General features: G+C 47.3%; 1 protein-coding gene across 1 annotated transcript in view; it reads left to right on the top strand.

The window, feature by feature from the left end:
- LOC134990002 (retinal guanylyl cyclase 2-like) overlaps positions 1-27,950 on the top strand; it is a 253,537-nt gene that overhangs the window by 117,184 nt on the left and 108,403 nt on the right. Inside the window, exon 4 of the mRNA XM_063950643.1 lies at positions 7,656-7,740. Coding sequence (XP_063806713.1) covers positions 7,656-7,740 — 85 coding nt within the window. The remainder of the gene's footprint in view (positions 1-7,655; positions 7,741-27,950) is intronic.

The following is a 27,950-nucleotide window of genomic DNA, read 5'->3' as shown; positions in this document are numbered from 1 at the left end:
CATTTGAATTCCTTCCCCTCCCCCCATCTCGCGAACATGGGAGAGTATGTCTCCATCCTGCCCGCATCACTAGGGTGCGAGCAGGATGCGGGAGACCTGCCTACTCTGTCATGGGTGCGGGGGCTACCCAAAAAAACGTGAGCTTCCCGCAGCTTCCGGGAGAGTAGGCAAGTATGACTCTAGGTAATGTGTTCATGTTAGCCCTAGTTTTCTACTGTTTACTTAGACCAAGGAGATAGGATTATGTGTATTCTAGATCTGTGGAAACCATACTTCAATACGGTGCCCGGGTGAACAGGTACATTCACAAGTACATTTACTAAAGAGCGTCTTTAACCAATTCATTTACAGTAATACGGCAATAACAAAATATGCTAAACAAGGCTGGTTTACCATTTATTTTTATTGCCGTTTTAAAACTATCGACAAAGTCGTCAGTGATCAGATTCTTTGACAACCTGCTGCTTCCTACTTCCCAGGCACACTGGTTTATGGTATGCGTGGCACTACTGTACATTATACTTTTCAACTGTTGAAAATATTACTGGGGAAACCATGACAGTTGTGAGACGGAATCGTCCCAGAGTATATTTACAACCTTTTTAGGGAACATCTTTTTGTTTCCATTACTATAATTCTCTCCCTCCACTCACACATCTCACTCATTCTCTCCCTCCACCCTTCTCATTCTCTCTCTCCACTCTCCATCTCACACATTCTTTCCCTCCATCTCTCTCATTCTCTCCCTCCACCTCCCATGCTTCCCTCCATCTTTCATTCTCTCCCTCCATCCCTCTCATTCTTTCTCTCCATCCCTCTCATTATCTCCCTCCATCCCTCTCATTCTTTCTCTCCATCCCTCTCATTATCTCCCTCCACCCCTCTCATTCTCTCCCTCCATCCCTCTCATTCTTTCTCTCCATTCCTCTCATTATCTCCCTCCATCCCTCTCATTCTTTCTCTCCATCCCTCTCATTATCCCCCTCCACCCCTCTCATTCTCTCTCTCTATCCCTCTCATTATCTCCCTCCATCCCTCTCATTCATTCTTTCTCTCCATCCCTCTCATTATCTCCCTCCACCCCTCTCATTCTCTCTCTCCATCCCTCTCATTATCTCCCTCCACCCCTCTCATTCTCTCTCTCCATCCCTCTCATTATCTCTCTCCACCCCTCTCATTCTCTCTCTCCATCCCTCTCATTATCTCCCTCCACCCCTCTCATTCTCTCTCTCCATCCCTCTCATTATCCCCCTCCACCCCTCTCATTCTCTCTCTCTATCCCTCTCATTATCTCCCTCCATCCCTCTCATTCTTTCTCTCCATCCCTCTCATTATCTCCCTCCACCCCTCTCATTCTCTCTCTCCATCCCTCTCATTATCTCCCTCCACCCCTCTCATTCTCTCTCTCCATCCCTCTCATTATCTCTCTCCACCCCTCTCATTCTCTCTCTCCATCCCTCTCATTATCTCCCTCCACCCCTCTCATTCTCTCTCTCCATCCCTCTCATTATCTCCCTCCACCCCTCTCATTCTCTCTCTCCATCCCTCTCATTATCCCCCTACACCCCTCTCATTCTCTCTCTCCATCCCACTCATTATCCCCCTCCACCCCTCTCATTCTCTCTCTCCATCCCTCTCATTCTCTCTCTCCATCCCTCTCATTATCTCCCTCCATCCCTCTCATTCTTTCTCTCCATCCCTCTCATTCTCTCTATCCACCCCTCTCATTCTCTCTCTCCATCCCTCTCATTATCTCCCTCCACCCCTCTCATTCTCTCTCTCCATCCCTCTCATTATCTCCCTCCATCCCTCTCATTCTTTCTCTCCATCCCTCTCATTCTCTCTATCCACCCCTCTCATTCTCTCTCTCCATCCCTCTCATTATCTCCCTCCACCCCTCTCATTCTCTCTCTCCATACCTCTCATTCGCTCCCTCCACCCCTCTCATTCTCTCCCTACATCCCTCTCATTCTCTCTATCCACCCCTTTCATTCTCTCTCTCCATCCCTCTCATTATCTCCCTCCACCCCTCTCATTCTCTCTCTCCATACCTCTCATTAGCTCCCTCCACCCCTCTCATTCTCTCCCTCGATCCCTCTCATTCTCTCTCTCCACCCCTCTCATTCTCTCTCTCCATCCCTCTCATTATCTCCCTCCACCCCTCTCATTATCTCCCTCCACCCCTCTCATTATCTCCCTCCACCCTTCTCATTCTCTCTCTCCATCCCTCTCATTATCTCCCTCCACCCCTCTCATTCACTCTCTCCACCCTTCTCATTCTCTCTCTCCATCCCTCTCATTATCTCCCTCCACCCCTCTCATTCACTCTCTCCACCCCTCTCATTATCTCCCTCCACCCTTCTCATTCTCTCCCTCCATCCCTCTCATTATCTCCCTCCACCCTTCTCATTCTCTCTTTACATCCCTCTCATTATCTCCCTCCACCCCTCTCATTCTCTCTCTCCATCCCTCTCATTCTCTCTCTCCATCCCTCTCATTATCTCCCTCCACCCTTCTCATTCTCTCTCTCCGTCCCTCTCATTATCTCCCTCCACCCTTCTCATTCTCTCTCTCCATCCCTCTCATTATCTCCCTCCACCCCTCTCATTATCTCCCTCCACCCTTCTCATTCTCTCTCTCCACCCCTCTCATTCTCTCTCTCCATCCCTCTCATTATCTCCCTCCACCCTTCTCATTCTCTCTCTCCATCCCTCTCATTATCTCCCTCCACCCCTCTCATTATCTCCCTCCACCCTTCTCATTATCTCCCTCCACCCTTCTCATTCTCTCTCTCCACCCCTCTCATTCTCTCTCTCCATCCCTCTCATTATCTCCCTCCACTCGTCTCATTCTCTCTCTCCATCCCTCTCATTATCTCCCTCCACCCCTCTCATTCTCTCTCTCCACCCTTCTCATTATCTCCCTCCACCCCTCTCATTCTCTCTCTCCATCCCTCTCATTCTCTCTCTCCATCCCTCTCATTATCTCCCTCCACCCTTCTCATTCTCTATCTCCATCCCTCTCATTATCTCCCTCCACCCTTCTCATTCTCTCTCTCCATCCCTCTCATTCTCTCCCTCCATCCCTCTCATTCTCTCTCTCCATCCCTCTCATTATCTCTCTCCATCCCTCTCATTATCTCCCTCCACCCCTCTCATTCTCTCCCTCCATCCCTCTCATTCTCTCCCTCCATCCCTCTCATTATCTCCCTCCACCCCTCTCATTCTCTCTCTCCATCCCTCTCATTATCTCCCTCCACCCCTCTCATTCTCTCTCTCCACCCCTCTCATTCTCTCTCTCCATCCCTCTCATTCTCTCTCTCCACCCTTCTCATTATCTCCCTCCACCCCTCTCATTATCTCCCTCCACCCCTCTCATTCTCTCTCTCCATCCCTCTCATTCTCTCTCTCCATCCATCTCATTATCTCCCTCCACCCTTCTCATTCTCTATCTTCATCCCTCTCATTATCTCCCTCCACCCTTCTCATTCTCTCTCTCCATCCCTCTCATTCTCTCCCTCCATCCCTCTCATTCTCTCTCTCCATCCCTCTCATTATCTCTCTCCATCCCTCTCATTATCTCCCTCCACCCCTCTCATTCTCTCCCTCCATCCCTCTCATTCTCTCCCTCCATCCCTCTCATTATCTCCCTCCACCCCTCTCATTCTCTCTCTCCATCCCTCTCATTATCTCCCTCCACCCCTCTCATTCTCTCTCTCCATCCCTCTCATTATCTCCCTCCACCCTTCTCATTCTCTCTCTCCATCCCTCTCATTATCTCCCTCCACCCCTCTCATTCTCTCTCTCCATCCCTCTCAGTATCTCCCTCCACCCTTCTCATTCTCTATCTCCATCCCTCTCATTATCTCCCTCCACCCTTCTCATTCTCTCTCTCCATCCCTCTCATTCTCTCCCTCCATCCCTCTCATTCTCTCTCTCCATCCCTCTCATTATCTCCCTCCACCGTTCACATTCTCTCTCTCTCCATCCCTCTCATTATCTCCCTTCACCCTTCACATTCTCTCTCTCCATCCCTCTCATTCTCTCCCTCCATCCCTCTCATTCTCTCTCTCCACCCCTCTCATTCTCTCTCTCCATCCCTCTCATTATCTCCCTCCACCCCTCTCATTATCTCCCTCCACCCCTCTCATTCTCTCTCTCCATCCCTCTCATTCTCTCTCTCCATCCCTCTCATTATCTCCCTCCACCCCTCTCATTCTCCCTATCCATCCCTCTCATTCTCTCTCTCCACCCTTCTCATTATCTCCCTCCATCCCTCTCATTCTCTCTCTCCATCCCTCTCATTATCTCCCTCCACCCCTCTCATTATCTCCCTCCATCCCTCTCATTCTCTCTCTCCATCCCTCTCATTCTCTCTCTCCATCCCTCTCATTATCTCCCTCCACCCTTCTCATTCTCTCTCTCCATCCCTCTCATTATCTCCCTCCACCCCTCTCATTATCTCCCTCCACCCCTCTCATTATCTCCCTCCACCCTTCTCATTCTCTCTCTCCATCCCTCTCATTATCTCCCTCTACCCCTCTCATTATCTCCCTCCACCCTTCTCATTCTCTCTCTCCATCCCTCTCATTATCTCCCTCCACCCCTCTCATTTTCTCTCTCCATCCCTCTCATTATCTCCCTCCACCCTTCTCATTTTCTCTCTCCATCCCTCTCATTATCTCCCTCCACCCCTCTCATTCTCTCTCCATCCCTCTCATTCTCTCCCTCCATCCCTCTCATTCTCTCTCTCCATCCCTCTCATTATCTCCCTCCACCCTTCTCATTCTCTCTCTCCATCCCTCTCATTTTCTCCCTCCATCCCTCTCATTCTCTCTCTCCATCCCTCTCATTATCTCCCTCCACCGTTCTCATTCTCTCTCTCCATCCCTCTCATTATCTCCCTCCACCCTTCTCATTCTCTCTCTCCATCCCTCTCATTCTCTCTCTCCACCCCTCTCATTATCTCCCTCCACCCCTCTCATTCTCTCTCTCCACCCCTCTCATTCTCTCTCTCCATCCCTCTCATTATCTCCCTCCACCCTTCTCATTCTCTCTCTCCATCCCTCTCATTATCTCCCTCCACCCTTCTCATTCTCTCTCTCCATCCCTCTCATTATCTCCCTCCACCCTTCTCATTCTCTCTCCATCCCTCTCATTCTCTCCCTCCATCCCTCTCATTCTCTCTCTCCATCCCTCTCATTATCTCCCTCCATCCCTCTCATTCTCTCTCTCCATCCCTCTCATTATCTCCCTCCACCGTTCTTATTCTCTCTCTCCACCCCTCTCATTCTCTCTCTCCATCCCTCTCATTATCTCCCTCCACCCTTCTCATTCTCTCTCTCCACCCCTCTCATTCTCTCTCTCCATCCCTCTCATTATCTCCCTCCACCCTTCTCATTCTCTCTCTCCACCCCTCTCATTCTCTCTCTCCATCCCTCTCATTATCTCCCTCCACCCCGCTCATTCTCTCTCTCCATCCATCTCATAGGCCCTCATTCCGAGTTGTTCGCTCGCTAGCTGCTTTTAGCAGCATTGCACACGCTAGGCCGCCGCCCTCTGGGAGTGTATCTTAGCTTAGCAGAATAGTGAACGAAAGATTAGCAGAACTGCTACTAAATAATTCTTAGCAGTTTTGAGTAGCTCCAGACCTACTCCTAGACTGCGATTAGCTCGGTCCGTTTAGTTCCTGGTTTGACGTCACAAACACGCCCTGCGTTCGGCCAGCCACTCCCACGTTTTTCCCTGACACGCCTGCGATTTTTTGCAAACGCCGGGAAAACGCTGAGTTGCCGCCCTGAAACACCAACTTCCTGTCAATCACTCACCAATCAGCAGTGCGACTGAAAAGCGCCGCACGAACACCAGCAAATCTACTAACTTTGTGTTAAATAACTAAGCGCATGCGCTCTGCGTACCATGCGCATTTTCCACCTAATCGATGCGTTGCGAAAAACAGCAACTAGCGAACAACTCGGAATGACCACCATTATCTCCCTCCACCCCTCTCATTCTTTCTCTCCATCCCTCTCATTATCTCCCTCCACCCCTCTCATTCTTTCTCTCCATCCCTCTCATTATCTCCCTCCACCCTTCTCATTCTCTCTCTCTTTCTACTCTCCATCCCTCTCATTCTCTCCCTCCATCCCTCTCATTATCTCCCTCCACCTGTCTCATTCTCTCCCTCCATCCCTCTCATTATCTCCCTCCACCTGTCTCATTCTCTCTCTCCATCCCTCTCATTATCTCTCTCCATTCTCCATCTTACTCATTCTCTCACTCCATTACTTTCATTCTCTTTCTCCATCCCTCTCATTATCTCCCTCTACCTGTCTCATTCTCTCCCTCCATCCCTCTCATTATCTCCCTCCACCTGTCTCATTCTCTCCCTCCATCCCTCTCATCCTCTCCTTACATCCCTTTCATTCTATGCCTTCATATTTTATCCCGTCTCTCTCTCTCTCTCTCTGTCTCTCTCTCTCTCTCTCATTCTCTCCCATGCCGTCTCAAGCCACCCTTCTCTCATCCTCTCCTTACATCCCTTTCATCCTCTCCTTACATCCCTTTCATCCTCTCCTTACATCCCTTTCATTCTCTCCTTACATCCCTTTCATCCTCTCCTTACATCCCTTTCATTCTCTCCTTACATCCCTTTCATCCTCTCCTTACATCCCTTTCATTCTCTCCTTACATCCCTTTCATTCTCTCCTTACATCCCTTTCATTGTATGCCTTCATATTTTATCCCGTCTCTCGCGCTCTCTCTCTCCCTCTCTCTCTCATTCTCTCCCATGCCGTCTCAAGCCACCCTTCTCTCATTCTCTTCCTCCATCTTTCTCATTCTCTCCTTCTATCTCTCTCATGCTCTCCCTCCCTCACTGTCACTCTCTGTCCATTTCTCTCATTCTCCACCTCTGCCCCTCTCATTCCCTCCCCCCATCTCTCTCTTTCTCTCCCACCATCCCTTTCATTATATGCATTAATATTTAATCCCATCTCTCTCTCTCTCTCTCTCTCTCTCTCTGTCATTCTCTCCCTTGCTGTCTCATGCCACCCTTCTCTCATTCTCTTCCTCCATCTCTCTCATTCTCTCCTTCTCTATCTCTTATTCTCTCCCTCCATCTCTCTCATTCTCTCCATTCATCCATTTCATTCTATGCCTTTACATTTCATCCCATCACTCTCTGTATCATTCTCTCCCTCGCTGTCTCATGCCACCCTTTCCTCATTCTCTACCTCCATCCCTCATTTTTCTTCCTCTCCCTTCATCTCTCCTTCTCTCCCTTCATCTCTCTTTCTTCCTTTACATCTCTCTTGTTATTTCCTTCCATTTCTTATCAGTCCCCATTTCTCATCAATCTTTCTCTCTGTCTCCCGTCCCATCTCTCACTTTCATCCTCTGCCTCCATCACTCATTCCCCCACTCCTCTTTCCTTATCTGCAGCCTGTATAAGGCATCCCCGTGTCAGCAGCAGTTCATATGGAAACTCATTTTGATTAATTCAAATCTGAATGAAACTTGATAATGCAGATGTTTTGCTTTAGTGCAAATAACTACTGTAGAGTATGTGAATATTTTGCATGCGTGAACATATCCTACGAATGCACCTCCAGTAGATCTTCTCCGGCTGTGGCTGACATTCCATCTGTATTTCAGGCATTGAACCATCCATCGTCATCCTGGTTTTTGGGCTGGTGTTTGCCTTGGCTCTGTGTGGCGTCGCAGTCTCTTATCTCATCAGGTAAATTGAATTATGTGACTAGGTGTGCTGGAAATCACTAGGATATGAGGAATCTGAGTGGATGTCTACACCTAGATTTCTGCAGATTTTATGATACAAAACGGTTGCATTTTCTGAATAGAGAAGCACCTTCCGGTTGCACTTTCAGCAATGTAATAAAACCTGAACACACACACAAAACTGACACATGTAATAGAGACAGCACCAGGGTTGGACTGGCCCACAGGGGTACAAGGGAAACCACCGGTGGGCCCCACTGCCTTGGGGGACCCCCCACCTCTTCCTCTAGGGATCAGGTTCCGGACTGTGCACTTATATACACAGTCCTCTAGGGATCAGGTTCCGGACTGTGCACGTATATATACATAATACTGCACAGGACTATGGTGTATTTTCTACAGTACACTGCTGTTACTGCTGGTGCATGCATGATACTGTACCAGATTAGTATTTATTATATATATTTATCAAGGGGCCAGACCATGCACTCTCTAATAGTTAGGCAAACCAATGTGGTGGCTGGCCACACCCCTTCTGGATACTGGCCACACCCCTAAACATGGGCCCCTACCACTGTATCCCCCCGGTGGGCCCTTCATGCCCCAGTCCGACACTGGACAGCACAACTGTGTGATGTCAGCAGTAACTACAGAAGTTTCACCTCTGATGGTAAGGCCACCGACGGTGAGCTCTAAAGGTTAGCATCATCTATGGTTTGTTCAGGTGCCATCTGCACATGCCAAAAGTTAAACTACCAAGAGCTCAACCAGCAGTGGTTACTAGTTTACAACCACCAACCATTGATTACAGAGCCTTCTACGGACAACTCTACGGAGAAGTTCATTTTAACTAGAGCTTGTGAACCCAGTCCAGCCCCCTTATACTGCCAGGTACTGTACACCAACCTCCTAATACCAGAATTGTCTGGTATGTACCAGGTGGAAGACATTTCACCCTTAAATCTTAATTCTATTGATGCTCTGTTTAAAGCAATTATAAATCTCTGCACAACTCCTGATAAATATATGTGTGGATCAAACACCCCGATAATTACGGCTGTGGGTCCTTCAGGGCTAAGAGGTGAGGGAGGAGATGTCACAGCTAGACTACTGAACTTGTCCTACCCCTTCCAGCCACTAGCAAAGTAGGTTTGTAATGAGTGTTTTCCTCTAGACTGTATGTTCTCTCAAGCAGGGCCCTTTACCCTCTTGTGCTCCTCCCCTGCCAGTAGCACCAAACCTGTAAGCCCAACAGGCAGCGCTACCTCTGTGGGTACAGTGGCTGCATACTGTATGAATCAATGTTTATACAGCTTTTTTTATCCCATGCTGTGCAATGTTTTGTACTGTGTCTTTTGCAGTTTTCCCCTCTTGTTTTGATTGCACTGTTTATGCTCTAGAGTTGTGTTTTGAGTTTGATCCACAAAATTAGGATTTCTGGAGACCAGGGCCTGACTGCCCATCTGGCACTTCTTAGTAGCTGACCGGTCCAGTCAACAGAGAGCCGGGAAGGCCATGTGCATCCCAGCTTCCGGCCCTCTGGTTTGTCCCCTGCTGCCACCGCTCGTAGTGTTCCGTTGCGAAGCAATATGGGGGTGAGCCGTGAGTCTATGCCCCAACTCATGGCATGCCCCCATTTGCAGTGTCTGTGAGACCCTTTTGCGTAATGTACACCCCCTTTCATGCGCGCACGGAGGCCAGGGCCAAAAAGAGGCCCCAGTCCATCCCTGCTGGAGATAAATCTCTATATATAACTGATGATGATAATAATAATAATAATAATAATAACAACATTAATAATAATAATAATAATAATAATAATAATAATGGGTAAACTGCATTTCTTATCCTTTCAGGAGCAATAACGCCCATTTACATATTTAGCAAGAGTTTAATGGCAGAGGTTCTGTACTGCAGAGATGCAATAAGTAATAGCATACAGTATATTGCCCTGCAATGAGCAGACAAAATATGATTAATTTAGTTTATTTGTGGTGGGTTCTCGTTTGTTCTGTTGTGCTCCTTTGGAGACAGTCCCGGAACTGCAGCCTTAGGTGCCCTTGTTATGTCCTGGTACACAGTGCATCAGACACCATCCAGAGTTCAGTAACAGCTGGGGCAGATGGATGATCCCCCTGGTAGGTGTTCCGCAGCCGGCGGCGCAGCATCTACTGATAATCTCAGGCATTTAATTTGTGCTCATTGTGTAAATGTGCTGCAAATCCTCAAGACATGGAAATGAAATTGATTTCCGGGGTTCGAAGAAAGGTGAAGTAGTTGATGCTTTGGAAATTGCAGACAGGACAAGGACCGGATTATTCTCCTGCGTATTCCGGTACACATGTAATCTTCACACACTTTCTGATAATACCATGGGCTTTAAAAAGTTATTTCCACATCACATTTATGTTTCATGGATAAGTAAATTGGAGCAGATTTGTTTTTTTTTTTTTTTTAATTCTTAAAGGAGAATTTTAGTCCACAAAGATGCAATCTAAGGCCGGATACACACTACATTGATATCAGCCCAATTTGTCGTTTCTGGGCAATTCGGAATGGCAGATTGGGCACAATGGGCGGTGTGTACGCCCCATTTGCTCACTCCTGCGGTCGTTAGCGATGTCTTCTAGTCGGCCCCTGCTGCAGGATCATCCAGAAGAAATTGCTAACATTGTCATGTTGCCGAAACCAACGTGGCATCCTCCGTCTATCCGTCGTACCCCTGCATTGGCAAGTACGGTGGGTGTAAGCCCCAGTACTAATGATGGCAGCTGCGGATGGAAAAACAGTGGGCGGCATGAACACGGATAATTGGCTTAGACGTGCAGGGTGAATACTGGCTGCTTTTGCATGCAGCCCCCAAATGTCCAATTACAACACAAGCCCCTTGTATGTTACTTTGTAGATAGAACCTCTTGCCTGGGCCCATTTATCACTGAATATTTACAGCATAATCCCCCGGTAAAAAAAAAATGTTTTCAGGGTTAACAGCAAATATTTAGCATCCCACGGGCCAGATCTACTAAGCCCTGGAGAGATATAAAGTGGAGAGTGATAAACTTCCAACCAACTAGCTCCTAACTGTCATTTTCAAAACATAGCCTGTAACATGGCAGTTAGGAGCTGATTGGCTGCTACTTTATTACTGTACTTTATTGCTTTTCAAGGCTTAGTACATCTGGCCCCTGAGACATACTTGCCTCTATTTGACACAGCTTGCCAGTGTGGGGGTGGGGGGTGGGCAGGATTGAACAACACACTCCTAGGCCCGCCCCCAAAATGCTGTGATTTGCGGGTCTGCAGTGAGGGGGTGGGATTAAACAATATGAACTCAAATTGCTCCAATATGCTATCATGTTCTGGTATGCTCTCTTGTTCCGATATGCTGCCATGTTCCAATATGCAGTCAAGTCCTGGTATGCTGTCATGTCCTGGAATCCTCTCATGTACTGATATACTGACATGTCCCGGTATGCTGTCCTGTCCCTATATGCTGTCCTGTCCCTGTATGCTGTCCTGTCCTGGTGTGCTGTCCTGTCCCTGTATGCTGTCATGTCGCAGTATGCTCTCATGTCCCGGTATGCTGTCATGTCCTGGTATGCTGTTATGTCCTGGAATCCTCTTATGTTCCGATATACTGACATGTCCCGGTATGCTGTCCTGTCCCTATATGCTGTCCTGTCCCTGTATGCTGTCCTGTCCTGGTGTGCTGTCCTGTCCCTGTATGCTGTCATGTCGCAGTATGCTCTCATGTCCCGGTATGCTGTCATGTCCTGGTATGCTGTCATGTCCTGGAATCCTCTTATGTTCCGATATACTGACATGTCCCGGTATGCTGTCCTGTCCCTATATGCTGTCCTGTCCCTGTATGCTGTCCTGTCCTGGTGTGCAGTCCTGTCCCTGTATGCTGTCATGTCTCAGTATGCTCTCATGTCCCAGTATGCTGTCATGTCTCTGTATGCTGTCATGTCCTGGTATGCTCTCATGTTCCGATATGCTGTCATGTCCCGGTATGCTGTCATGTCTCGGTATGCTCTCATGTCCCTGTATGCTGTCATGTCCTGGTATGCTGTCATGTCCCGGTATGCTGTCATGTCCCGATATGCTGTCATGTCTCAGTATGCTCTCATGTCCCGGTATGCTGTCATGTCCTGGTATACTGTCATGTCCCGGTATGCTGTCATGTCCTGGTATGCTGTCATGTCCCAATATGCTGTCATGTCTCAGTATGCTCTCATGTCCCGGTAGCTCTCATGTCCCGGTATGCTCTCATGTCCCGGTATGTTTCATGTCTCGGTATGCTCTCATGTCCTGGTATGCTGTCATGTCCTGGTATGCTGTCATGTCCCGGTATGCTGTCATGTCCCAGTATGCTGTCATGTCCCGGTATGCTGTAATGTTCCGGTATGCTGTCATGTCCTGGTATGCTGTCATGTCTCGATATGCTGTCCTGTCTCAGTATGCTCTCATGTCCCTGTATGCTGTCATGTCCTGGTATGCTGTCATGTCCCGGTATGCTGTCATGTCCCGGTATGCTGTCATGTCCCAGTATGCTGTCATGTCCTGGTATGCTGTCATGTCTCGATATGCTGTCCTGTCTCAGTATGCTCTCATGTCCCGGTATGCTCTCATGTCCCGGTATGCTCTCATGTCCTGGAATGCTGTCATGTCCCGATATGCTGTCATGTCTCAGTATGCTGTCATGTCCCGGTATGCTGTCATGTCCTGGTATGCTCTCATGTCCCGGTATGCTGTCATGTCCTGGTATGCTCTCATGTCCCGGTATGCTGTCATGTCCCGGTATGCTGTCATGTCTCAGTATGCTCTCATGTCCCAGTATGCTCTCATATCCCGGTATGCTCTCATGTCCCATATGCTGTTATGTCTACGTATGCTATCCTGTCCCAATATGCTGTCATGTCTCAGTATGCTGTCATGTCCCGGTATGCTGACATGTCCTAGTTCTCCATCCCATGCCCCTGTGCACCAGGGAAGCATCTATCATATTTATCATATCTCAGGAAACTGTGCTAGAAACCACAGAGGAGGCTGCACTGGTCCCTGGGATGTCAGGAAACTCACTAGCTACAAGTTAGCAGAAAAAATAAGAATTTACTCACCGGTAATTCTATTTCTCGTAGTCCGTAGTGGATGCTGGGTACTACGTAAGGACCATGGGGTATAGACGGGCTCCGCAGGAGACTGGGCACTCTAAAAGAAAGATTAGGTACTATATCTGGTGTGCACTGGCTCCTCCCTCTATGCCCCTCCTCCAGACCTCAGTTAGGGAAACTGTGCCCGGAAGAGCTGACATTACTAGGAAAGGATTTGGAATCCAGGGTAAGACTCATACCAGCCACACCAATCACACCGTACAACTTGTGATAACTATACCCAGTTAACAGTATGAACAATAACTGAGCCTCATTCAAAGATGGCTCATAACAATAACCCTTTAGTTAAGCAATAACTATATACATGTATTGCAGATAGTCCGCACGTGGGACGGGCTCCCAGCATCCACTACGGACTACGAGAAATAGAATTACCGGTGAGTAAATTCTTATTTTCTCTGACGTCCTAGTGGATGCTGGGTACTCCGTAAGGACCATGGGGATTATACCAAAGCTCCCAAACGGGCGGGAGAATGCGGATGACTCTGCAGCACCGAATGAGCAAACTCAAGGTCCTCCTCAGCCAGGGTATCAAACTTGTAGAATTTTGCAAAAGTGTTTGAACCCGACCAAGTAGCAGCTCGGCAAAGTTGTAAAGCCGAGACCCCTCGGGCAGCCGCCCAAGAAGAGCTCACCTTCCTCGTGGAATGGGCTTTCACTGATTTAGGATGCGGCAGTCCAGCCGCAGAATATGTGCAAGTTGAATCGTGCTACAGATCCAACGAGCAATAGTCTGCTTTGAAGCAGGAGCACCCAGTTTGTTGGGTGCATACAGGATAAATAGGGTGTCAGTTTTCTGACTCCAGCCGTCCTGGAAACATAGATTTTCAGGGCCTGGACTACATCCAGCAACTTGAAATGCTCCAAGTCCCGAGTAGCCGCCGGCACCACAATAGGTTGGATCAAATGAAACGCTGATACCACCTTAGGAAGGAATTGAGGACGAGTCCTCAATTCTGCCTTGTCCATATGGAAAATCAGATATGGGCTTTTACACGACAAAGCCGCCAATTCTGACACCCGCCTGGCCGAAGCCAAGGCCAACAGCATGACCACCTTCCACGTGAGATATTTTTTAACTCCACGGTCTTAAGTGGCTCAAACCAATGTGATTTTAGGAAATCCAACACAACGTTGAGATCCCAAGGTGCCACTGGTGGCACAAAAGGAGGCTGAATACGCAGCACTCCCTTAACAAACGTCTGAACTTCAGGCAGTGAAGCCAGTTCTCTTTGAAAGAAAATAGACAAGGCCGAATTCTGGACTTTTATGGATCCCAATTTTAGGCCCATAGTCACTCCTAACTGTAGGAAGTGCAGAAAACGACCCAGCTGAAATTCCTCTGTCGGGGCCTTCCTGGCCTCACACCAAGCAACATATTTTCGCCATATGCGGTGATAATGTTTTGCTGTCACATCCTTCCTAGCTTCTATCAGCGTAGGAATGACTTCATCTGGAATGCCTTTTTCCATTAGGATCTGGCGTTCAACCGCCATGCCGTCAAACGCAGCCGCGGTAAATCTTGGAACAGACAGGGCCCCTGCAGCAGCAGGTCCTGTCGGAGCGGCAGAGGCCATGGGTCCTCTGAGATAATTTCTTGTAGTTCTGGGTACCAAGTTATTCTTGGCTAATCCGGAGCAAAGAATATTGTTCTCACTCCTCCTTTTATTACAATTCTCAGCCCTTGGGTATGAGAGGAAGAGGAGGGAATACCTAGACCGACTGGAACACCCACGGTGTTACTTGTGCGACCACAGCTATCGCCTGAGGGTCCCTTGACCTGGCGTAAAACCTTTTTTAGCTTTTTATTGAGGTGAGACGCCATGAAGTCCACCTGAGGCAGTTCCCATCAATTTGCAAACTGCGTGAAGACTTCCTGATGAAGTCCCCACTCTCCTGGGTGGAGGTCGCTCCCGGAATGAACACTGCTGACAGTGCGCTTATTTGATTCTCTGCCCAGCGAAAAATTCTGGTGGCTTCTACCCTCGCCACCCTGCTCCTTGTGGCGCCTTGGCGGTTTACATGAGCCCCTCCGGTCTGATTGGATCAGAACCGGTTGGTCGCGATGTAGGATTTCCGCTTGACTTAGGGCGTTGTATATGGCCCAATAGTTCCAGGATATTGATGTGAAGGCAAGTCTGTTAACTTGACCACAAACCTTGGAAATTTCTTCCCTGTGTAACTGCCCCCCACCCTCGGAGGCTTGCATCCGTGGTAACCAGGACCCAGTCCTGAATGCCGAATCTGCGGCCCTCGAGAAGGTGAGCACTCCGCAGCCACCACAGGAGAGACACCCTGGCCCTAGGGGATAGGGTGATTAACCGATGCATCTGAAGATGTGATCTGGACCACTTGTCTAGTAAGTCCCATTGGAAGGTCCTCGCATGGAACCTGCCGAAGGGGATGGCCTCGTATGATGCCACCATCCTTCCCAGGACTCGAGTGCAGTGATGCACTGACACCTGTTTTGTTTTCAATAGATTCCTGAGCAGTGTCATGAGCTCCTGAGCTCTCTCTATCGGGGATAAACCCTTTTCTGGTCTGTGTCTATGCTCATGCCTAGGCGAGGCAGATGAGCTGTAGGAACCAACTGCGACTTCGGAATATATAGAATCCAGTCGTGTTGCCGTTTCACTTTCAGAGAAAGTGATACGCTGTCCAACAACTGCTCTCTTGATCTCGTTTTTATGAGGAGATCATCCAAGTATGTGATAATAGTGACACCTTGCTTCCACATGAGCACCATCATATCTGCCAATACCTTGGTGAAATTGGTAATGACAATCCCGTACCGCAATTCTGAGGTACGCCTGATGAGGTGGATAAATGGGGACCTGAAGGTATGCATCCCTTATGTCCCGATTCACGATAAAGTCTCCCCCTTTTCAGGCTTGCAATGACCGCTCTTAGCGATTCCATCTTGAACTTGAACCTTTTCAGGTATATGTTCAGGGATTTTAATTAAATATGGGTCTAACCGAACCGTCTGGTTTCGGGATTACAACATGGTCGAATAATAACACCCTCTTGTTTAAGGAGGGGACCCTTGACCACCACCTGTTGAAGATACAATTTGTGAATTGCAGTTAACACTGGCTCCCTCTCTTGGGGGGAAGCCCGCCGGGCCATCGGTGAGGATGCATCTTCTCACAGTCCAGCCTGTAATCCTGTGACACATTTCTATTGCCCAGTGATCTAACAGGGAGTGAACCCACTTGTGGCTGAACTTACGAAGGCGTGTCCCCACCGGGCCTAGCTCCGCCTATGGAGCCCCAGCGACATGCGGTGGATTTTTGTAGAGGCCGGAGAGGACTTCTGTTCCTGGGGACTAGCTGTGTTGTACAGGTTCTTTTCCTCTGCCCCCGGCTCTGACAAGAAAGAATGCACCTCAGACTTTCTTGTTTCTTTATTCGAAAGCTGCATTTAATAATGTCATGCTTTCCTAGGCTGTGCAGGAATATAGGGCAACTAGCAGAATTACCCACTATAGCTGTGGAGACCAGGCCCGAGAACCTTTCTCCACTCAATCCTCAGCCTTCCATATGCCTCTTAAGTCGGCATCATCTGTCCAATATATATTCTACAGGACACGTCAAGCAGAAATCGACATAGCTTTGACTCTAGGACCCAGTATACTCATGTCCCTTTGGGCATGCTTTATAATTATATATATTTATCTATCTATCATTTAAGACAGCATCTTAATATATTTATATGCATACTAGGGTCTCAATCTCTGCTGATAAGGTACCTGTCCACGCTGCCACAGCGCTATAAACCCATGCCGATACAATCGCCGGTCAGGGTAGTCTAATATAATGTGCACACTATCTGCAGGATCCCTGAGAATAGTTAGTGCAAACAGGACACTGGACATCCTGGCCCTAGTGGGAAAAGGATACAACCTGAGAATTCTCTTGTGGGAAGCTGCCGTCTCTTGTCTGGAGTTTCCCGCTCTTTTTCCTCATGAGAGGAGGGAAATTTACCTCGGCATTCTTCCCCTTAACATGTGTACTCTCGTGTCAGGGACAGATGAGTCATCAGTGATATGCAAATCATCTTTTACTCCAATAATCATATATTGAATATTTTTTTAGCCCTCTTGGCTGTAACTTTGCATTATCATAGTCGAAAATAAGAATTTACTTACCGATAATTCTATTTCTCGTAGTCCGTAGTGGATGCTGGGGACTCCGTCAGGACCATGGGGATTAGCGGCTCCGCAGGAGACAGGGCACAAAAGTAAAAGCTTTAGGATCAGGTGGTGTGCACTGGCTCCTCCCCCTATGACCCTCCTCCAAGCCTCAGTTAGGATACTGTGCCCGGACGAGCGTACACAATAAGGAAGGATTTTGAATCCCGGGTAAGACTCATACCAGCCACACCAATCACACTGTACAACCTGTGATCTGAACCCAGTTAACAGCATGATAACAGCGGAGCCTCTGAAAAGATGGCTCACAACAATAATAACCCGATTTTTGTAACAATAACTATGTACAAGTATTGCAGACAATCCGCACTTGGGATGGGCGCCCAGCATCCACTACGGACTACGAGAAATAGAATTATCGGTAAGTAAATTCTTATTTTCTCTGACGTCCTAAGTGGATGCTGGGGACTCCGTCAGGACCATGGGGATTATACCAAAGCTCCCAAACGGGCGGGAGAGTGCGGATGACTCTGCAGCACCGAGTGAGAGAACTCCAGGTCCTCCTCAGCCAGGGTGTGCCCCTGACCAAGTAGCAGCTCGGCAAAGTTGTAAAGCCGAGACCCCTCGGGCAGCCGCCCAAGATGAGCCCACCTTCCTCGTGGAATGGGCATTTACATATTTTGGCTGTGGCAGGCCTGCCACAGAATGTGCAAGCTGAATTGTACTACACATCCAACTAGCAATCGTCTGCTTAGAAGCAAGAGCACCCAGTTTGTTGGGTGCATACAGGATAACAGCAAGTCAGTTTTCCTGACTCCAGCCGTCCTGGAAACCTATATTTTCAGGGCCCTGACAACATCTAGCAACTTGGAGTCCTCCAAGTCCCTAGTAGCCGCAGGTACCACAATAAGCTGGTTCAGGTGAAACGCTGACACCACCTTATGGAGAAACTGGGGACGAGTCCGCAGCTCTGCCCTGTCCGAATGGACAATCAGATATGGGCTTTTGTGAGACAAAGCCGCCAATTCTGACACTCGCCTGGCCGAGGCCAGGGCCAACATCATGGTCACTTTCCATGTGAAATATTTCAAATCCACAGATTTGAGCGGTTTAAACCAATGTGATTTGAGGAATCCCAGAACTACGTTGAGATCCCACAGTGCCACTGGAGGCACAAAAGGGGGTTGTATATGCAGTACTCCCTTGACAAATTTCTGGACTTCAGGAACTGAAGCCAATTCTTTCTGGAAGAAAATCGACAGGGCCGAAATTTGAACCTTAATGGACCCCAATTTGAGGCCCATAGACACTCCTGTTTGCAGGAAATGCAGGAATCGACCGAGTTGAAATTTCTTCGTGGGGCCTTCCTGGCCTCACACCACGCAACATATTTTTGCCACATGTGGTGATAATGTTGTGCGGTCACCTCCTTCCTGGCTTTGACCAGGGTAGGAATGACCTCTTCCGGAATGCCTTTTTCCCTTAGGATCCGGCGTTCAACCGCCATGCCGTCAAACGCAGCCGCGGTAAGTCTTGGAACAGACATGGTACTTGCTGAAGCAAGTCCCTTCTTAGCGGCAGAGGCCATGAGTCCTCTGTGAGCATCTCTTGAAGTTCCGGGTACCAAGTCCTTCTTGGCCAATCCGGAGCCACGAGTATAGTTCTTACTCCTCTACGTCTTATAATTCTCAGTACCTTAGGTATGAGAAGCAGAGGAGGGAACACATACACCGACTGGTACACCCACGGTGTTACCAGAACGTCCACAGCTATTGCCTGAGGGTCTCTTGACCTGGCGCAATACCTGTCCAGTTTTTTGTTCAGGCGGGACGCCATCATGTCCACCTTTGGTCTTTCCCAACGGTTCACAATCATGTGGAAGACTTCCCGATGAAGTCCCCACTCTCCCGGGTGGAGGTCGTGCTGAGGAAGTCTGCTTCTCAGTTGTCCACTCCCGGAATGAACACTGCTGACAGTGCTAACACATGATTTTCCGCCCAGCGAAGAATCCTTGCAGTTTCTGCCATTGCCCTCCTGCTTCTTGTGCCGCCCAGTCTGTTTACGTGGGCGACTGCCGTGATGTTGTCCCACTGGATCAATACCGGCTGACCTTGAAGCAGAGGTCTTGCTAAGCTTAGAGCATTGTAAATTGCTCTTAGCTCCAGTATATTTATGTGGAGAGAAGTCTCCAGACTTGATCACACTCCCTGGAAATTTTTTCCTTGTGTGACTGCTCCCCAGCCGTTCAGGCTGGCATCCGTGGTCACCAGGACCCAGTCCTGAATGCCGAATCTGTGGCCCTTTAGTAGATGAGCACTCTGCAGCCACCACAGAAGAGACACCCTTGTCCTTGGAGACAGGGTTATCCGCTGATGCATCTGAAGATGCGATCCGGACCATTTTTCCAGCAGATCCCACTGAAAAGTTCTTGTGTGAAATCTGCCGAATGGAATCGCTTCGTAAGAAGCCACCATTTTTCCCAGGACCCTTGTGCAATGATGCACTGACACTTTTCCTGGTTTTAGGAGGTTCCTGACTAGCTCGAATAACTCCCTGGCTTTCTCCTCCGGGAGAAACACCTTTTTCTGGACTGTGTCCAGAATCATCCCTAGGAACAGCAGACGTGTCGTCGGAGACAGCTGCGATTTTGGAATATTTAGAATCCACCCGTGCTGTCGTAGAACTACTTGAGATAGTGCTACTCCGACCTCCAACTGTTCTCTGGACCTTGCCCTTATCAGGAGATCGTCCAAGTAAGGGATAATTAAGACGCCTTTTCTTTGAAGAAGAATCATCATTTCGGCCATTACCTTGGTAAAGACCCGGGGTGCCGTGGACAATCCAAACGGCAGCGTCTGAAACTGATAGTGACAGTTTTGTACCACGAACCTGAGGTACCCTTGGTGAGAAGGGCAAATTGGGACATGGAGGTAAGCATCCTTGATGTCCAGGGACACCATATAGTCCCCTTCTTCCTGGTTCGCTATCACTGCTCTGAGTGACTCCATCTTGATTTGAACCTTTGTATGTAAGCGTTTAAATATTTCAGATTTAGAACAGGTCTCACCGAGCCGTCTGGCTTCAGTACCACAATATAGTGTGGAATAATACCCCTTTCCTTGTTGTAGGAGGGGTACTTTGATTATCACCTGCTGGGAATACAGCTTGTGAATTGTTTCCAATACTGCCTCCCTGTCGGAGGGAGACGTTGGTAAAGCAGACTTCAGGAACCTGCGAGGGGGAGACGTCTCGAACTTCCAATCTGTACCCCTGGGATACTACTTGTAGGATCCAGGGGTCCACTTGCGAGTGAGCCCACTGCGCGCTGAAACTCTTGAGACGACCCCCCACCGCAGCTGAGTCCGCTTGTACGGCCCCAGCGTCATGCTGAGGACTTGGCAAAAGCGGTGGAGGGCTTCTGTTCCTGGGAATGGGCTGCCTGCTGCAGTCTTCTTCCCTTTCCTCTATCCCTGGGCAGATATGACTGGCCTTTTGCCTGCTTGCCCTTATGGGGACGAAAGGACTGAGGCTGAAAAGACGGTGTCTTTTTCTGCTGAGATGTGACTTGGGGTAAAAAAGGTGGATTTTCCAGCTGTTGCCGTGGCCACCAGGTCCGATGGACCGACCCCAAATAACTCCTCCCCTTTATACGGCAATACTTCCATGTGCCGTTTGGAATCTGCATCACCTGACCACTGTCGTGTCCATAAACATCTTCTGGCAGATATGGACATCGCACTTACTCTTGATGCCAGAGTGCAAATATCCCTCTGTGCATCTCGCATATATAGAAAAATGCATCCTTTAAATGCTCTATAGTCAATAAAATACTGTCCCTGTCAAGGGTATCAATATTTTCAGTCAGGGAATCCGACCAAGCCACCCCAGCGCTGCACATCCAGGCTGAGGCGATCGCTGGTCGCAGTGACAATGCTAAATTCCTTTGTCGTATAAACAACCCTTATGAAGCTAAGAACACTGTACGCTGCTTACTTAAGAAATACCGTAATGATACGCTATTTGCGTAACGATCGCTCAGCCGTAGGCGAGACGCTCAAGCGTCACGTTCGCTCACGGCCCAGTGATCACAGGACACGTTATTGGTTATGTCTAGGGGAAAGATTCGCTGTAACGTAGCATACGCTAGAGACCACGAGGAGGTCACTAGCGGTGCAGACGCTCACAACACTATACCTTTATGTTAAACCTTATACCGATGAAATACACTGAATACCTTAATGTGAGTACAGGGTGTAAGTGCAACCTTGTGTAACCTGACTATCTACAAAGCTGCATGAGCGTCACCGACGCTCAAATGAACACTTATCACTATAGGAAATACACAGATACTGGTTTAGGTTTCCAAGGCCTATTAACTGTATTATGTCTAATATACTTGTAAAAGGGGATAACAGTACATATGATACACTACAATATAACAGAGACTTCCTAACCACAGAACTAAACAATGAATACAAAAAGACAATACTACACTGACCTAAATGCAACACGATACAATACTATAAAGTTTAGTCTAGGGGAGATATGAGAGAAAAGAGAGAATAGAGAGAGAGAAATAGACACAGAGAGAGAGAGAGAGAGAGATTTGCTCACAGAAAGACAATGATTACGGAGAGAACTTACGCACAAAGGGTATGATCGCCTGCGCCTCGATATCCAGCTCCCGATTATCAGCAGATAACCGTTGATGAGAGAGTGCGCTGGATGTGGTCGGTCTGCCTATTTATGCCCCACACACAATGCAATCTCCTAGTCCCTACAATCCTACAGTTTATTGGACACAGGAATTCGGCCCTGTACTGTAACCAAAGGTCATAGGTTGATTCATACAGGTGGGCTGTGCTGATTTCCAACAGCTCAGGTGGGTGGGGAACTGGGTTTCCCGCCGCATACCTGAGTATGTGTAAATCATAGAAATGGACATAAACTTCTTATGTCCATAACTATTCGCACGAGCGATTAATACGCTCCAAACCAACACCGGAATATTGCTAATTAAATACTCTTCCGATGGGTATCAAACACTGCTGTATGACTCCTGTTAGACCCTTCGTGCAATACAAAGAGGGATTCCTCCGCTCAGGGACATTCTATCTAAACCAAACTTACAGAAACTATTGAGGGGAACATGATCTATAAACTACATTAATTGTGAACTTTTGTAACGAATGAGTCGCACGCTACGATCACATAAACTCTACCGTAAATGCGCATACTGCGCGTGCGAGTGCACGCTATTGCGGGTATGCGCTTCCACGGGAGAGCGTACGCATGCGCAGCACGGACCAGTGTGCGGTGCAAATATGGCAGTGTGCACTAAGACATTTTTCTGACTTTGACAGTCCACCCTTTGGCAGTCAATAATAACTGCCACAAAATATTTAAGGAGAAAAATGTAAGTCAGGGGTTAATTGATTTCCATGGTTGGGTAGGGGAGGAGAGAGGAGAAGGTGTGAAGAGGGTATGACCTAGTGAGAAAGCAGAAGCATGTGTGTATGAGTCCATGTTTGGAGGGTCATGTATCATCGTGCCGTACGTGTGGTAAATCAAGCTTCGAGGTATTGCGAAGTATACATTTGAATTCCTTCTTATCCTGTGGTACAGGTCTGTGGATGGGCTGTCAAACTCTACCGAGCTCATTTCGGCTGTGGTTGTAACACAATGGGGATGCACATTTTAGTTGATGATACATGAATTGGGGGGGGGGTATGTGGTTGCTGCTATCTGTGCCTGTATTCCCTATCGACTATGTGTGTTATTGCCTGAGGGTTGCAGAGATGAAGATAAAGAACACTTACGAAAAATGCAATGATATTCTATGTCAGGGTAATGTACGTTCGTCGATTGAGGTCTTGATTGGTGTCGGTTGATTGGAGTCTTCTTCTTTGTGCTTTTGCTCATAAATCGTGAGTAAAGCATACAACGTCCATGGATTTACAAAAAATGTTGGGCTAGCGTGGTTTTAAAGTTCCTAGGGAAACTGGGGTACCCATGGCATTGTCCATCAAAATCTTGTTTATCAGGTCGTCTGCTCTTCTTCTTTCCATCTTTCCGTTGTCGGCCCCTTGGCTCATCAAATCCTTCGTCTACGTGGGTCTTTGTACCTCGGAGGAAAACATAGAAATGGGTGAAAGGCGGACCGTATACTCATTACATCATTACGTCATGGTTTCTAGCATTGGGTCATAAATCAAATCCAGGTTAATTACAGTTTCCTCACTCCTTAAGCTCATCACTTTCGTACTTTGCTTGCACCTCATCAAAGCCTGCCCGCATCTAAATATCAATCCAATAGATATAACGACACCCAAAATACATAGGAGAAACTTTCCAACATCCATTATGACTCCTTGAGCCCAGTCTCCTAAACCGGAGAACCAATTTCGCGGGTTCAACCATGACACCCAACTAGTCAGCTCATTACCTACAGCAGCAAGGGTGAGATTGTGTTTTCGACGAAATTCCCACTTTAATTGCAGAATATCGTCCATCTTTTGGTCTATGACCTCTACCGGATCCTCGGTGCTATTTGTGATATACGTGCAACACTTTATGCCGTACTGTGTTGCCAATGTAACACAATATCCGCCTGTTACTGCTGTAAGATAATTAAGAACCATCCTATGCTGAACTAGTTCTGTTTTATAAGCTTGAAGTTCTCTTCCAGTGTATCTAAACGTGTCATCATACATTTCAGTGATATTATCTAACAAATTGGCGAGTGCGGAAATGTATCTATAATTCATCACACCTCGAGCGGTGCGAGTGAAATCTAACGCTACCAGAACCTGAATCCCGGTGGATTCATGGATAAGATCAGAGGCCGGATGCTCTAACCTTTCTGACAGTTGTCTTTTAACAAGGTGCTCGTAGTGAGTGTGAGTATAAGGAGTTTGGGCACCACGGTGTATGTCCTTCATTTTGTCATGTGTAACAGTCATTACTTCAGGCAATACTTTTCCAATATAACACAATCCTTCAGAGTTTGGGGCAAGCCACTTGTACGCCTTTCTCCCGCATATGAAATATGCATCATCGGGGAGAACATAAGGGACGGAGAAGGACATGACCATGTTACAAACCTTCCAGGTGAAATCTCCTGACCCTAATTCTTCCATCTGCTTAATGCACGTATCAGTTTGTACGATATGTGCACAGTATCCTGGTGATACCTCTCCAACTCTAGTAATCCTACTTCCTAAGGTATATCTATACCGGAAAGATTTTCCTCTACTGGCTATGTGGCGTACGAGCTCTGTATCTGTAGGCATTCTATCTGCTCTGTGTGAAAAGGTCATGGTAAGGTTGCTCCATGACACTTCCCAATTTCCCGGTTTTCTAGGATTGGAGATGTTAAAACATATGAGGGACCTATCCACATGGTATTGGTGGAGCTTCAAACTAGGAGGGCTGGAGATGTTAAACCTCCGGTCCACCGGTCTCCCACCACTTAGCTCAAGTACCTCCCCTAACGTTAAAGGAAATGGTACTAGCCCTGATTTACTATGACCCTGAGGTACTTGAGAGCATACCCAACAATCAGTTTTATTTAACACACTACCCACTGAGGAGTGATAGTCACTCAATGGATGCCGGTCCATATGGATATTAAGACTGGATTGGCATTTCTTTATGCATCCATCTTCAACCATTGTCACAGAGCCTACAGATACAGTTTTTCTTTTTGAACTAACAATCCTTCAAAGAAAAAGTTTACAGATAACATGGTTGTTAGATCGTGCCCGGTACTCGCCTTTGCTTGGTGATTGGGTTGCTATTGGAAATTTACACCTCCGTCTCAGTCATCAGGACCTTTCTGGATCCTTTCTCGACCTCACTGGTACTCTCACCGAAACAGACTGCTCTGGTCAACATCATGGTTAACGGGAAAAATCCATATCACAGTCTCTTGGGGCAAGTCCATCTTACAGGAGGAGAAAAGAAGAAATTTGTAAATGGGGTATAAGAAAATCAGTTTGAGGGGGAGAGAACTCGTTACGATAATAAGTTCTCTCGTCTTGTTGTTCTTCTTGTTCTGCTGTCCTCTCAAAGGTGTTGTCTCTCAGTCTTCCAAACGAACATTCTGGTGATGCAATATTCCTTCCTAACCGGCGATCTTTCTGTAAGGAGAAAAAATCTGGCATTACCATTGGTCCAACTGAGGGATGACATACCATCTTTAAACCATGGAAACATGAGTGGGAAGAGAGAGACAAAAAAAAAAAACAAAAGAGATAGAGAACAATTCATGTGCATATATACATTACATAACTCGACAATAACCACCAATGAGAAAAGAGAAACAAAACATTTTTAAACATTGTCAACATTAAGAAAACATTGTTAGCATTAGAAAAACATTGTCAGACTTATTAGGCTGTCGTATCTACGTGTCTAATGGTTTCCTTGAGCAGTCCCTCCCCACCAGCACTTGCATTATTCCACTGTCTGTATCTGGCCAGAATACATTGTGGTGGGTAGGTCATGCTGGGGTTTGGTAGACTTCTGCAAGGACCAAGCGAATATGCAATGTTTGAATTCTTACCAATAATCGTCAGAGATGGGGATAGAGAGTGAGAAAAGAGAAAAACATTTTCCACAAATACATTTACAACGTTTAACCTGGTCATTCCCGTGTCTTCAGTGAATGACCTCCCACTTCATTAACCGTTACCTCAGGCTTGCCTCCATTCCTAACAATCACCTTTCCTGCCTATGTGATTCTTGATTATAATGGTGTGTGTTGTAATTTTGCTCATTTCTTGGTCTAGGGGGTCTAACTTTATGTGGGCTGTTGCAGTTGTGGGCATAATGCCCTTCTCTCCTACAATGGTAACAAATCCTGGGCTTCCTCCAAGTGTCAGTGAAATGGGGTCTTGGCTGATTTGATGCCTCCTCAAACGCTCGGATGCTCATCATCATCAATCGTTTCCCCTGTGCTTCCCTGGTTCCTTGGTTTTTATGATTATGGTGTTGTCTTTCTCGTGATCTACAATCTCTTGCAATGTGTCCCTTTCTATGACAATGGTAACAGACTACCATATCTGGATTTCTCGCAGGGGTGTGGGGCTTTTGTTGGGGTGGTCTTGTGGTTTGGGCCTGTATTTTTGCTGCCATTAACTTATCTCTTTGTGACCCTCTGTATCTGGTGATATTCTGATCCTGATTGATGACGGCCTCTCTTAGTGCAGTCACCGAGATATCTCTCCAGTTTGGGTTGGTGGTCTGTACCCTTGTTTTTAATTCATCTTTTAAACCATTCATTAATACCTTAACCGCTATTCTTCTATGTTGTGCATTTGTCTTGATGTCCGTGATCCCAGTGTTTCCAGCCATTATTTGCAGTGCTCGATTGAAATAATTAGAAACATTTTCCCTTTCGTTTTGTCTTATGGAGAAAATTTCATTCCACTTGACAGCAGCTGGGAAATATATTCCTAACTGTCGGTTAATCTGCCTAATACATTCCTGATTGTGTTCCTCCGTACAAGGTACCTCTGTGTTTAATTTACAATCAGCAATGAACTTTTCAGGGTCAACCCTGGAGGGCAAACATGCCCTCAGCACTGTCCGCCACTCTTTGTTGGTGGGTTCTGTGGCGTTTCCTAGTTCTTTTATAAACCTTTGACATTTGGCTAGATTTTTCCTAGGATCAGGAAATTCAGACACAATTGATCTCAATTCGGTCCGGGACAAGAGACAGCGCATTGCACTGTCCTTGACGGGAATGATTCCCTGATCGTCAGTCTTCCCATTGGGGACTGAGATCACCCTGGCCAGATTGAGCTCAGTTCCATCATCTTGTGTTGGCCTTACAATATGGGGTACATCTGTTTGTGCGTGATATGAAATATTGTACGTACCTGTGGACACGACCTCACCTGACCCTCCGTTAGGGGGTTCGATTATTGCCTTTACCCATTTGGTCGTGTCCACCTGGATGGCTTCTGTGATGGTTGTTGGAAAAGGTGCTGACATCGTTCTGGGCTCACTGTCTTGTTTGTATTCCTGAGGGAGGTTTGACATGGGGTGCAACTGGCACAGGTTAATAGTTGTACATTCAACAGTATTACAATAATCATTGTTACATTTATTACACTTATTCTTATAATCTATATTACAGTTGCTAAGAGCGTTTTTATTGTTCCACCCTTGTGCTTTTCTCTCCGCAATCAACTCCTCTCCCGATGCCATGTCTCTCCTCTCAAGATAAGAGTCAGAAAAGTCAATAGACTCTCTTTGTAATTCACTTTCCTGTTGCCATAACTGTAAATATTCATAATGTTTATTTTGTCTCTTCGTTAGTTCAACGAGACTTATCCTCCTCCTTAAATTTTGTAACACCTCTGGACTGAAGCTACCTATTCTTGGGAACTTGTCCCTGTCTTGTACAGTCATTCTCTCCCATTCATCACAAAAAACTTCAGCGTGATTTCCATATTTCTTACACATCACATATCGTGCCGACCCGATGGATCGGTTCTCCGAATCAACCTGAACCTGGGTTGATCGCCCCCTACCGGAACAAATGGCCCCCATAATCTGCAGGCGTTGCTTATTCCTCCTTGAATATCAAGGCTTTCAGCGCACCCTTACAAACAAACCAAGATGTCCTTGGGCAGGCCGGCGGTGGTGGTTTATCAAGTACCCCACTTACTTCTCGCCCACGTTGGCCTGTGCCGCAATCACTGTAACCAGAGCTGTGGTACCCAACCCAGGGCCCCTGTAAACCTTTACTTACTGGGGCGTGCTGGACCTACCAGTCCCCAGCAAGTATCGGTTGTTGGATAGTTCCTGAGTGACCAGCGAACTTCCCTTCCAAAAATAAAAAATTACACAAATCACGTCAGAACGTACAAATAG

Source organism: Pseudophryne corroboree, chromosome 2 (genome assembly GCF_028390025.1).
Source record: "Pseudophryne corroboree isolate aPseCor3 chromosome 2, aPseCor3.hap2, whole genome shotgun sequence".
Classification (NCBI taxonomy): Eukaryota; Metazoa; Chordata; class Amphibia; order Anura; family Myobatrachidae; genus Pseudophryne; species Pseudophryne corroboree.
The sequence above is the reverse complement of the archived record's forward strand: the minus strand, read 5'-3'. Positions and strand labels throughout refer to the sequence as shown.